Source organism: Myotis davidii, unplaced genomic scaffold, assembly GCF_000327345.1.
Source record: "Myotis davidii unplaced genomic scaffold, ASM32734v1 scaffold461, whole genome shotgun sequence".
In the NCBI taxonomy this organism is placed as follows: Eukaryota; Metazoa; Chordata; class Mammalia; order Chiroptera; family Vespertilionidae; genus Myotis; species Myotis davidii.
The window spans coordinates 2,840,656-2,852,533 of NW_006295825.1; the positions used below are offsets into that span (position 1 = coordinate 2,840,656).

Sequence of the window (11,878 nt, forward strand, 5' to 3'; positions counted from 1 at the left end):
GCGCCGTGGCCTCGCCGGACCTGCCCACTGCACCCCCAGGGCACACGCTGAAGCCTGGTAGTTTGACCCCGGGGACGGGGGCGGAGGGCAGAGGCCTGGCACCCAGGCAGGAGATGGGAGACAGACTTCCTTCCATGAAGTCAGAGCCCTTTGACGGGGTAGAGTACCCCAGATTTCCGGGAGAAGAGGAGCCAGGTTTCTCAGCATCCGCCTCCTCGCAGGACTCCTTCTCCCCTCGCTCCCACAGGTGATGCAGGAGGCGGCTCAGTGCACAGGCAGCCTCCTGCGTGGCAGGATGAAGCTGTGAGTCCTGACATCAGGACCCCGGCCTGGGCAGAGACCGGTGGGCACGGGGCAGCCAGCAGGCGGGTGCAGGCTGTGGCAGACAGGCATGGCAGGGTGCTGTCAGCAGCTCACCCCAACTCTGGGCCAGGCGTTGTGGATGTCTCCTGGCATGTGGCCGAGATTAGCTTTTCCCTTTAGGAAGGAGAAAATGAGGAGAGGTGAGCATGGAGGCCACACAGGCGAGGGAGATCAGGAGTGCACACCGGGAGAGGAGGCCAGAGTTGTCTGCAAGAGGCAGGTGGGAAGGTCCCTGTGGGCAGGTAGACTGAGCACAACCTTTGACACCTTGTGTGCTCTGGATCCAGTGGTGGTAGTTGGGGGCTGCTGCTTTGGCTTCTGACACTCATTTCCCAACTGCCTCTGGGTAAGGTGTTCCTGGAAGAATCCTGGAGATTGAGGGGTGCTGCTGCCTGGCCCCTTCATAAATACGTTCAGAGTCCTGCTCTTCCCAAACCACCCATCTCCCAGGATGTGTTTTTAGCACCTAAAATGGCCCCACTGATGTCAGCAGTTTTAGGAGAGACGTGGGCAGGAGGCACAGGGGATGTGGATGTGGGTGGTGTATGCTGGTCTGGGGCAAGTTTCTAATTGGTAGGAATGAAACCTGAACTGACCCTGAGCATTTTCCTAAGGCCCCCCTAGTTGTTGGATGTGGGGGTGAACCAGCAGGCTGCCCAGTGGAGCTGGACCTTCATCAGAAAGATGGAGTTTTCTCACGTCAGCTTAGGCAGGTGGCTCATCTTCTCTGAGCCCCACTTCCTCCCCAGAGATTGGGATGGGTTAAAGCCTTGAATGCCCGGAGGGCTGTAATGCCAGAGTCCCCCACCCCCCAGCCTCCCCCCCTCAGAGCCTGAATGTGATGATCCCTAATGGCAGGAGTAGGATGGGAGGTGTAAGGGGATAATCACTCATGGCCTCTTGCAATGGTCCCATTTCGGTGACTTGCACTGGGTGAGGTGGGGTGAGGGTCTCTGAGAGTTTAGCTGAGTAGCTGGGGCCCGTGGGGACGAGGGCTTGGTAGGGATGAGAGAGTCTCCTACGGGGTGATCCTCCAGCCCTGGACACCTCCTCCTAGGTTGTCCTTCGGAGGCTACTGACTTCCCCAGCTCTGGTGCCACCATCAGAGGTGCTGTCCACAGCAGCCCCAGAGGAGCAGCTGCAGCGGGCTAGCTGGGTGGCTTTTAGCACGTCCCTTCCCCTTTCGGGACCTCAATTTCCTCCTTTTGTAAAACAAGTGGGTTTGACTAGACAGCAGTGGTTTTCAGACCCCCCCGCACCCCCTCCCCCCCATGAATTCTTTCACAGAACCCCAACTTCTAATATGGATGAAGTGGAACTGCTCTGGCTCCCCTTCCTCACACTGCTGGCTCCGGAAACAGAGTCTAAAAATCCCCAGACGATCTTTGAGGCCCCTTTCTGTGAGGTTCTAGGAAATCTGTATTAACCTTCAAAAGTATTGCCTAGTGTGAGGGTTGGGGGCAGGAACGTGAATCCTGGAGATTCCATTAAGAGAAATGTGGGCATTAAGAGGGGCCTTGTCGTTGAAATGTCTGCAGCTGATGGCCTGTGCCTCTAACCAAAAGTTGCCGCTGTGCCCCTCCCCTCTGCCGTGTGGTTTATCTTTGCAGGCCCAGAAAAGGGCCCGTGCCTCTGGGTCCTAATTTGTGACTGTAGTTACACCTCAGAGTTTCTCCCCATATGTTTCATGTTTCCAAAGTAAAATGCAAATTCATCTTGGGGACAGATGTGAGGGAAGGGCTTTTGCTGTTATCAGCTGTTTTTGCCTGATGAGGTATCATCCTTTATGGGGTGACTGCTGTATACCAGCTACTACAAGGGGACAGAGGTGAGACTGTCTCCACCTCTGCCCTCCTGGGGCTCTAAGACAACAGGCAGGAGTGACCATCAAAACACTACTTAGAAGATTTTACATATGTTATCTCATCTGCCCCAGAAGGTAGATGTTAGACTCACTTTTTAACAATGTAAAACTGTGTACAAAATAAGTATGTACCCTATAAGCCCATGGAACCACCACCTATATCGGGGAGCAGCATTGCCAGCACCCAGAACCCCCCTGTGTTTCCTTCCAGGCACAATCGCTCACCCAGGGACAGCCACGGTGCTGACTTCTAGCACCATAGGGTAGTTTTGCCCAAGTGGAATCGCACAGTATGAAGTCTTTTGTGTCTGGCTTCTTTCAGTGAACATTTTGTTTGTGAGTTTCACCCATGTAGTTGCAGATAGCCATAGTTTATTGTCATTGTTGTTTAATAATTCCATTGTGTTGGGAGAACGGGAAAGGTCTATTTTGGCTGGAATATAGGCTACGTGGTCGGGAGGGCACTAAGGTTGAGAAGGTGAGTTGGGGGCCGAACTGGTGGGCCTTGTTTGCCCTTGGGGCCTCCCTGCCCTCACCCCAGCCATCCAGGATGGGGAGGGCCCAAGGATGGGGCTTAACCTTTTGCTGGGGAGCTGGGGTTGCTTCGAATCCAGCTCAGCTCCTGATAACAAATGTCCCTGGCCTGGTGCCAACGGCAGATCTTAGCTGTTCCTGGGGCCACTCTCAGGGTATCTGCCAATAGAATGTGTTTGGACTTTTCAGCTTCCACCTAGCTGTGTGCAATTAGTGGCCTCACCTCCCTGCTCCCCACCCCCACCCTGCCCCTCGAGGACCTGACCCAAATGGTTTATTTGGAAGGATGTTCTCAGCACAAAGAAGATGGTGTGGGTTGCCACCCTCTGGGCTTGTTCAGGAGACTTGCCAGGATGGGTTGAACTCCTGATTATGGTTGAGCCAAATTTGCCAGAGGATCCCCAGACCTTTCTTGAGAAAGGAACGGAATTGGTTGTCTGAATGGCTGTGGGAAGCAGAAACGAGTCTAAGAATAACAGTAACAATCATCCTCTTTCTTTTTGCCCAGCAGTTTATGCCCCTATCACAATGGGTCCTTACACAGATGTGTGAAGTAGGCGATATCAATGTTATCACCCCTGTGAGTCACATGCTGTGAGTCACATGGCTGACATACAACCAGACAAGCCTAGAATGGGTTCCTGGAGCCTGCTCTTTCCAGTATCCCATCCTCGCTGGGCCCTGGCCGAGCACAGAGTGAAGACATAGCAGGAAGGAGGATGTGTGGTGGACCATGAGCGCCCACAGGCAGGAGGTGACCTGAGAGAGAGGCCTGGGTGCCAGGCCGGGTCGGTCTAGAGGTCTTCAGGGATCTGTGTGCATCCTGGTAACAGAGCTCTAGTTTGCAGGGGACTAGACATGGAGAGAAGAGGGTGAAATGTACACATCGCCTGAGAGTTAGAACAGCTCCAGCCACTTGACATTGATGAGACATGCCTTTACGTAATGGGGCCTCCACCCAGCCTGGTGAAAACAGTCTTTTGGGGTTCGTGGGGCCCGGGCGTGGTTGGTATCTGATTGGCAGGCAGAAGAAAAGCTGCCAACGCTTAGCCTAAATGAGCTCTGAGAGGCCCGTGATAATGACTCTTGAAAGACACATCCACAGGCAGCCGGTGTTATCTTTGTGACTTGCACACTGCGTCCTGGGCCCTGCCCTTGAGGGTGACATGTGGCGTTCCCAGGAACGGGTGAGCTCCTTGGGGCAGGGATCCCAGGGCAAGGTGCAGATGGTCTCTCCTGGTGGAGCGGCGAGCACTCTTATGGCGCAGAGCTGCCTGGCTCTCAGTGCGGTGCCCTGGGCAGCAGAGCTAGCTCCATTCCACAGATGAGGAAACTGAAGCTCCTCAGACAACAGATGAGGTCACAGAGCTAGCTGAGGGCAAAGCGAACTAGAACCTCGGCCTCCCGGCTCCTGGTGCCTGTTGTAATTTGTCACAGCACTCCCGCCCATCTCTCTCTTGGGGTGATGAGTGAGTTTACAATCAGTTCAGACTCGCTTTCAGGTGGCGCAGCCCGGAGAGAGCTGAGGTCATGAAAATTCCTCATGTTTTGACTGCATTTGACAGTTGACAGGGGTCCTCAAACTATGGCCCGCGGGCCACATGCAAATACAAATATTGTATTTGTTCCCGTTTTGTTTTTTTACTTCAAAATAAGGTATGTGCAGTGTGCATAGGAATTTGTTCATAGTTTTTTTTAAACTATAGTCCGGCCCTCCAATGGTCTGAGGGACAGTGAACTGGCCCCCTGTTTAAAAAGTTTGAGGCCCCCTGGTTTACAAGATAATTCCATGATTGGTTTTTACAGTATCAGCCCCTCTTATAGACAGGGAAGCTAAGTCTCCCACAGTTTCAATGACTTATCCAGTCAAAACTGGGACTTGAACCCAGATCTTCTGACTCAAAAACAAGAGCTCTTTCTCCTGCCTCACGGCTGCCTCTTTCCCCAGTAGACCTGAATTTCCTGAGAACAAATCGCTGAAGTTGGCATGGTTCTATTTCTCTGCACTTGTTCAGAGCAGATCTGAATGAGTGAGGACTCTTTTTCTATCTCCCAAGCAAATATGAGTTACTCTAAATCAAATCGGAACCATGCCGCATCGGTCACAAGTGAGGAAAGGCTAGAGCAGGGCAGTTCTTGAGGAATGAGGGCTGTGGATGATTGTGAAATTATCAGCCCCCTTGCGGCTGATTACGTTCAGGCTCAGACTCTTAGGCTTGTGCCAATTGACACATCTGTCCTAATCTCACTTTCAGGGCTGTATGCTCCAGGCCTCAATGAGGAGCCCAAACATGGAGGCCTTCAAGCAGCAGAAGGTGGAGGACTGTTACGACATCGGAGAGGAGCTGGGGAGGTAAGAGGCCGGCAGAGGCGGAGGGGATGCCAGAGGGAGACAAGGATACACTTCTCTTGGTGCACTTGTCAGTGGATCTGGTCACAGAACTCGTGGGAAGCTTTAAAAACAATCCTGAAGTTTATTCATTTAATTTTTATTGAATTTATTGGGGGTGATATTGATTAATAAAAGTAATAACTTTCAGGCGTACAATTTTATAAAACATCATCTGTATATTTTAGTGTGTATTCACCACCCAATGTCTGTGAGGTTTTTTGTTGTTGTTTGTTTGGTTTTTGCTTCACTCCATCACCGTTTTTATTCAGTCCTCCCAATCCCCCTCCCCTCTGACAGCTGTCAGTAATCCGGAGGTTTATTCATCTTTATGGGAGGCTCTGCAAATAAAGATACAGGTAGAAGGGGCTAGAATTGTTGAGCTCTGTGTTTTCAGTATATCCTGGCTGAGTTATGGTGAATCCAAATGATTCTTGGTTTATCTGTTACTGTTCTCACGAAGCCCTCCCCAGACTTTGGACTGAGACCTGACCTGTGGTTTTCTTCTCTGAGTCCCACTTGACATTCTCCACGGCTCCCAGGATTTTGTTTCATAAGCTCAGAGCCTGATTGGGAGGTGAAGTAATCCTCCTGAAAGTGGATTTGCATTGAGTAACAAGCCACAGGAACATAGCCATGAAGGTTCATGGGATCTGAGTTACTGGGTGCCTTTTCAGGTTTGCTAAACACGGAACACAGCCAGAGCTAACCTCTGAGACCTGAAAGTAGTTCCTATTTGGAGAGAAATGAACATTTTTCTGAAGATCTCTTCCTGTTCCATTTCTAACAGCTGCTACTATTTAGATGGTGTTTTAGTGATTATAGAACAGTAGCCCTGAAGTTTCATTCTCACAACAGTGCTTGAGATGGGATATTATATATATATATATGTTTAAAAATAGATTTTTACTGATTTCAGAGAGGAAGGGAGAGGGAGAGAGAGATAGAAACATCAATGATGAGAGAGCATCATTGATCAGCTGCCTCCTACATGTCTCCCACTGGGGATTGAGCCCACAACCCGGGCATGTGTCCTGACTGGGAATTGAACTGTGACCTCCTGGTTTATAGGTCAATGCTCAACCACTGAGCCATGCTGGCCGGAAGAAATGGGAATTGTTTTACTTTCGTTTCTCAGATGAGGAAATTGTGGTCTCAAGCACTTAAGCAAGTTGCCCAAAGTTGTTCAGCTAGCAAGTGACATAACCAGGTCTGGCCAGCTCTGTTTGTAACTGCACACCTATTGTGCTCTCTCCTTTGAGCATGGCACTTGTACACTCCCACGTTCTCACCAGTATAGCCAACCTCAGCCTTTCACACTCCCAGCAAAGTAAAAACCTGTGGGTTTAGGGCCTCCACTGTATCCAGGAGGCAAAGCAGGAGGCCCTTCCTCTTTATAGAGTTCGTGGGTCAGGACTAATTCTTTATTTACTTTAATTTCGAAAGACAAAACTGAGCCAGACTCTGAGGAGAATGGAAGGTGCAGGTGCTTTAAGTTCAGGCGGTGCTTGTCCTGGGTGACTGGATGGCTGGGTGCATGGGAGCAAGTGATGCAGAGTCTCCAGAGGGGGATGACCCATCTGCCTTATTTCAGAGACCAGCTGCCATAGGCAATCCAGGGCCCAGTGAAAGGGTGGGAGGAGGACAGAGGGCCAGAAGCTGAGGGTGGCAGTAGGAGGCTGCCTCTGAAAGAGAGACCAGGCTCTCTGCCCTCCGGTTTCTCATGACCTGGGTGACACCAAGGGTAAAGTGGCTTCCTCAGCAGCAGACCCTGCCAGTGGCATTTGATTCAGTGGCCCAACCTTGGCCACATCCTGTGTGTAGGGGTCTGTGCTAAGTGCTGTGGGTACAAAGACAAGGAGGACACAGTTAGTCTCTACCTTCCTGGAGCTCCAGTGTGTGTGTGTGTGTGTGTGTGTGTGTGTGTGTGTGTGTGTGGTGGGGGCCACACACATAACAAGGGTGGAGTTGGATGGGACTGGCACCAGAGCTGGGAACTGAGGAGGGAGACTGTGAAGAAGGAAATAGAAGCAGCTTCCTAGGGAATCCATCTGTTATTCCTCCCTAGTCCTGTCTTTCCCCCACGCACTATATTGGAGCTATTAGAACGAGAGAGATCTCACGTTTTCTGATCCTTCCCTCTAACAGGGTGTGAAGGCTCCATGTATCTTGCAGCCCGGGGAGCCTTAATGGACCCCACCCACTTTTCTAAAGTGCTAACCAGACGTGGAGTGGGTAAGAGGCAGTAGAGGCCTTTGGAATGGCTTGACATGCTAGGATTTGTGGTCTAGAGGTCAGATGAGCTGGAAGGCCATTAGAAGTCCTCTAACGGGCCCTTCATCTGACAGTGGAGGAGACTGAGGCTCAGAGAGGGAAAGGTCTTGCCTGAGGCCATGGACAGGCTGGAAATAGAACTGCCTCCAGATGACTGCTCAGCTTCTGAAGGGACAGGCCTACCTTTCTCTCCTCCCCTTCTTTTCTTCCCTTAACATATTATTGAGGACCTGCTGTGTACCAGGCACTGCCCAAGGTAGGGGTACACAAACAGGAATATTCCTGTCCTCTTGCTGCTTATGTTCCATTGGTGGACTAAAGCACTAAACAAGTGAATAAGGACACAGATACATCATTTTAGCATGTGTGAAGGGCTATGAAGGAGAGAGCAGGTGCCCTAAGAGAGACTAGCGCAGTGGTTGGCAAACTGCGGCTCGTGAGCCACGTGCGGCTCTTTGGCCCCTTGAGTGTGGCTCTTCCTAAGCCTCAGGAGTACCCTAATTAAGTTAATAACAATATACCTACCTATATAGTTTAAGTTTAAAAAATTTGGCTCTCAAAAGAAATTTCAATCGTTGTACTGTTGATATTTGGCTCTGTTGACTAATGAGTTTGCTGACCACTGGACTAGGGGATGCAGGTTTAGACTGAGGGTCAGGAAAGGCTGCTCTGAGGAAGAGCCTGTTAACTTGAGAACTGAGGGTTTAATAAGCAGGTAGAGGCAACAGCATGGACATAGGCTCAGAGATGGGAAAGGACCTGGGGCCTGAGCTACTGACAGGAGGCCAGTGTGGCCTCAGAACGTGAGCTGGGGGCAAGCGGTGCTTAGATGAGGTTGGAGACATAGGTGGGGCCTGATGCAGCCAGCAAGCTCCCCGTCAACACAGGATGGTGGACAGGCTTGGCCGTAGGGGTCACACAGATTGCAACCTTAGGACAACTTACCCAACCTCTCTGGGCCTCAGTTTTCTTACCTGTGTGATGGAAATAATAACAGCACCGACCTCACAGTTGTGGGGATTAAACGAGATACGGAGTCTATGGTGTTCCTCACAGAGCCGAGCACAGGGTAAGTGTTCAGTGAATAAGAGCTTCTGGCCTTTGAAGTAAATTTGAGGCATCAAGGTCCTGCCTCCCACCTATGGAGCCGCTAGGAGAAAGGGGTGGGCTCTGCAGGAAAACAGCACGTGGAGGGGGCCGTCATTCTTATTTTGGAGAGAGCTGTATGTACACCTGCTTCCTGGGCTATCAGTGAGTACTCTGCCTACACTCAGGGCTTTCTTCTTGTCTATTTTAGCTCCTCATTAAGTCCTTCCTATGCAAAAATGAGAATAAATGACGGTCACTTTTCATTTTTACCTGTGGTGATGGACGAAACTCACATAATGTTGAGTAAAGGAAGCCAGACTCAAAGAGTCCATACTGTATAATTCCATTTGTGTAAAGTTTGAAACAGGCAAAGTGAATCAGATATGCTAGAAGTCAGATGGTGGTTATTTGGGGGACTAGTGACTGGGGCACAAGGGGGACTTGTGGGGCAGAGGGATTGTTCTGTTTCTTGATCTGGGTGCCTGTTTCACTGCTGTGTTCATGTCATGAAAATAGATCAAGCCGTTCATGTTCATGTACATGTACATTTTCCGGTAGGTATGTTATACCTTAGCTTAAACCATGTGTTAACAAGCAAAGCATCTTGACTTCACTTCCTGGCCTTGTCTGGTCCCTGAAGCACATGTTTTTGATTCATTGGAGGCCTTGTTTGTCTTTGTTCTACAAGTAAGAACATCTGTGAGAAACGCTGCAGCATCCAGCTTTGGATGGGGACAGCATGCCCTGGCTGGAGAGTCCTGAGCTCGGCTGGGACCACTCCTGACCCTGCATATCTCACCTGATTTCTGGCTCCCTGTGCTGAGTGCAGACACTTGGCCGCACTCACATTTTGGCAGCAGCCTGCTGGGGATGCTGGAGCGGTTGGAGAAATGCTGGCTTGCAGATTCTGCCTCTACCAGACTTGGTAGCCCCCTAGGGCAGAGCAGGGGTATATTAGAGTAGGGCTTATAAAGAAAAAGCCACTCAATCCCTCATTTTAAAGACAAGGCTAGGATCGGAGAGAGGAAGTGACTTGTCCAAGGTCACACGGTGAGCCAGTGATAGACCATGTGGGGACTGGAGGTCTGACTCCTAGTCTAGGGCTCTGGCCACACCATCAGGACCCACAGAGAGCAAACTCGTTTTTTCCTTTATTTTGAATGCTTCTGGGGCGTGGGGGAGAATATATGGTAGGGTGGTCATTTCTGTTTGACCTTGAAGGTGAAGGGCCAGAGTCAGGAGGTGAACATTTTGGAAGGAGTGATATTTCCCAGACCTAGAGGAAGGGCGCTGGTGGTTAGGACCAGTGTTGAATACTGTTGCACAAGGGCACAAGGTAATTCAATAAAAACAGCATACAATAATGAGTGTTTTCTTCTTCCTCCAGTGGTTTCTTTTACTTAGACGATCAGATTATTTTATTAAATGTTACTGTTGAACTGGATCTCGACAAGAATTTAGTCCAAATTTCCATTTGCTAGACAAGGAAAGTGAGGCCCAGAGAGGGGAGGTGATTTGTCTAAGGCCACAAAGCAAGCAGTATAGGAGGCGGAATTTAAAGAAGCTTTTTAACTATATTGTGCCGGTTTAAACAAACAGAAAAAACTATCCATATGCACATTCAGCTTTTATCCACAGTCCCCACCTCTCTCAGGGAGCCTACTTCGCTATTACCCCCATATCCTCTCATCCCCTCTTCCCTCCCTGATGAAGACAGCAGCCATAAGCTCTGCTACTTCCAGGAGGCTCCCATGTGCAAGGCGCCCTGCTAGGTACTTACCCTGCAGAATCTCCTTGTGTAGGGACAGGAGCTTTGGGACAGGGAGGGGTCCGCTGCTCTCAAGCCTCATCCTTCCTGGGAGCTGAGGAATTGCCAGGGGTGGCCATCCTGACAGGGCTGTCGGCCAGACCGGAGTCTCTAATGGGGTCCTCTGTCATTAAGATCATTCAGCACACAGTCAGCTTAGCCTGGGCAACCTCTTTGTGATAGAAATAAAAACATTCAGGAAATGTGTAGAGCTCAGATTTACTCAGACTGGGTGCTAGAGCCCAGTGTAGCCACAAAGCACTATAGAACACAGCAATAATAGTGGTTTACCTTTCTCGGTCCTTGGGAAAAGGGTTTTCCAGGGAAAAGCATGTCTGAAGCAAAAGGACTTTACTATTTCTGTTTAAATGAAAATTTTTTTTTATTACAGAGGTGATGCATGGGAAATGTCATAAAGTTATGATGAGTTAAAATAGAATTCCCTCTGCTCTTCCTCCACATCTCACACCCACAGGAAAACGCTGATAATAATTTTCTTCTGTTGCCTGTTAGAACTTTTCTAAGTAAAGCAAATGCGTAAGTGGACCCAGAGGGGACCACACGACCGTAAATCTACAACTTGCTTTTCCACTTAATGAAAAGCATTGAATATCTTTTTACAGCTGTGTATATAGATCTGTGAGATTTATTTTGGATGCAAGTTTTTTTTTAAATAAAAAATGTAAGAAGACAGTTTAAGCCAATAAAAGATTAGTAGCCTTAATACAGCAGCTATTTTTATTTCTGTTTTACCTTCTAATCTTTCGACAGCTATTTCTCATGTCCACACATCCCTTCCTCTTTTGTGTCTACTTGAGGTACACATATGCTCAGAGTTAACATTCCCCCAAGTGCTAAGCTACCGGGGCAGGCCCAGGAGGCCAGGGAGCAGTGCCCGCGGGCCTGGGATTGCCCAGGAATGAGATTAGGCCTATCCTGTCCCACATTTGCTTGTATTGGGTTGTCAGCTCTTTGAAGCCAGCTTCACATTAGTTCTCCTATTTTGAGAATCATTGCAGCACTGAGACGGAGGCCAGAGATCCTCCCAAACTCGCCACTTCCCTCTGTTCTTGCTGTTCCCTCACGCTTGGAAAAATTAAACGCTTCCTCCCAGGTCCAGATCAAAGGCTGTCTCCTGGCAAAGCCTCTCATGACCCACCCCACCCTACCCCTGCCCCTTCCTGGATTTAATTACCTCTTATCCTGGACCCACATCTCTATTAAGTGCTAATGTCATTACATCTCATGTTACACAAAGGGTCCACCTGGTCATCTGCCCCTCTGGACTGAAGGCTTTTCCCTGCATACTTCATCTTTTATCCATCCATCCCCAAGGCCTTTTATACTAATAAGTGCTCAGCTCCCACAGATACCCATCAGGTAAGTGCAGAGCTGTCTGGAACCTGCCTTGAGTTAGATCTGAGGCAGGAAGCATCAGCCAAGCCCCCCTGCTTCCAAAGGTCTTGGAGTCCATGAATGTCCAGGATTCCCACACACATAGCGGGAAACAAAACACAAAAATTACCTCCATTTCCTAGACATACATTCATTAAAAAAA

General features: G+C 49.6%; 1 protein-coding gene across 5 annotated transcripts in view; it reads left to right on the plus strand.

Moving 5' to 3' along the window:
• The window catches only part of DAPK2 (death-associated protein kinase 2), a 112,384-nt gene that overhangs the window by 287 nt on the left and 100,219 nt on the right, over positions 1-11,878 (plus strand). Inside the window, exons 1-2 of one of the 5 annotated variants that reach the window (XM_015568530.1) lie at positions 3,927-3,948; positions 5,017-5,114. In XM_015568530.1, the coding sequence (XP_015424016.1) occupies positions 3,928-3,948; positions 5,017-5,114 (119 nt within the window). In that variant the 5' untranslated portion in view covers position 3,927. Of the gene's footprint in view, positions 1-3,926; positions 3,949-4,690; positions 4,788-5,016; positions 5,115-11,878 lie in introns of those variants that run through there. The other 4 variants (XM_015568527.1, XM_015568531.1, XM_015568528.1 and 1 more) reach the window with 4 other exon arrangements.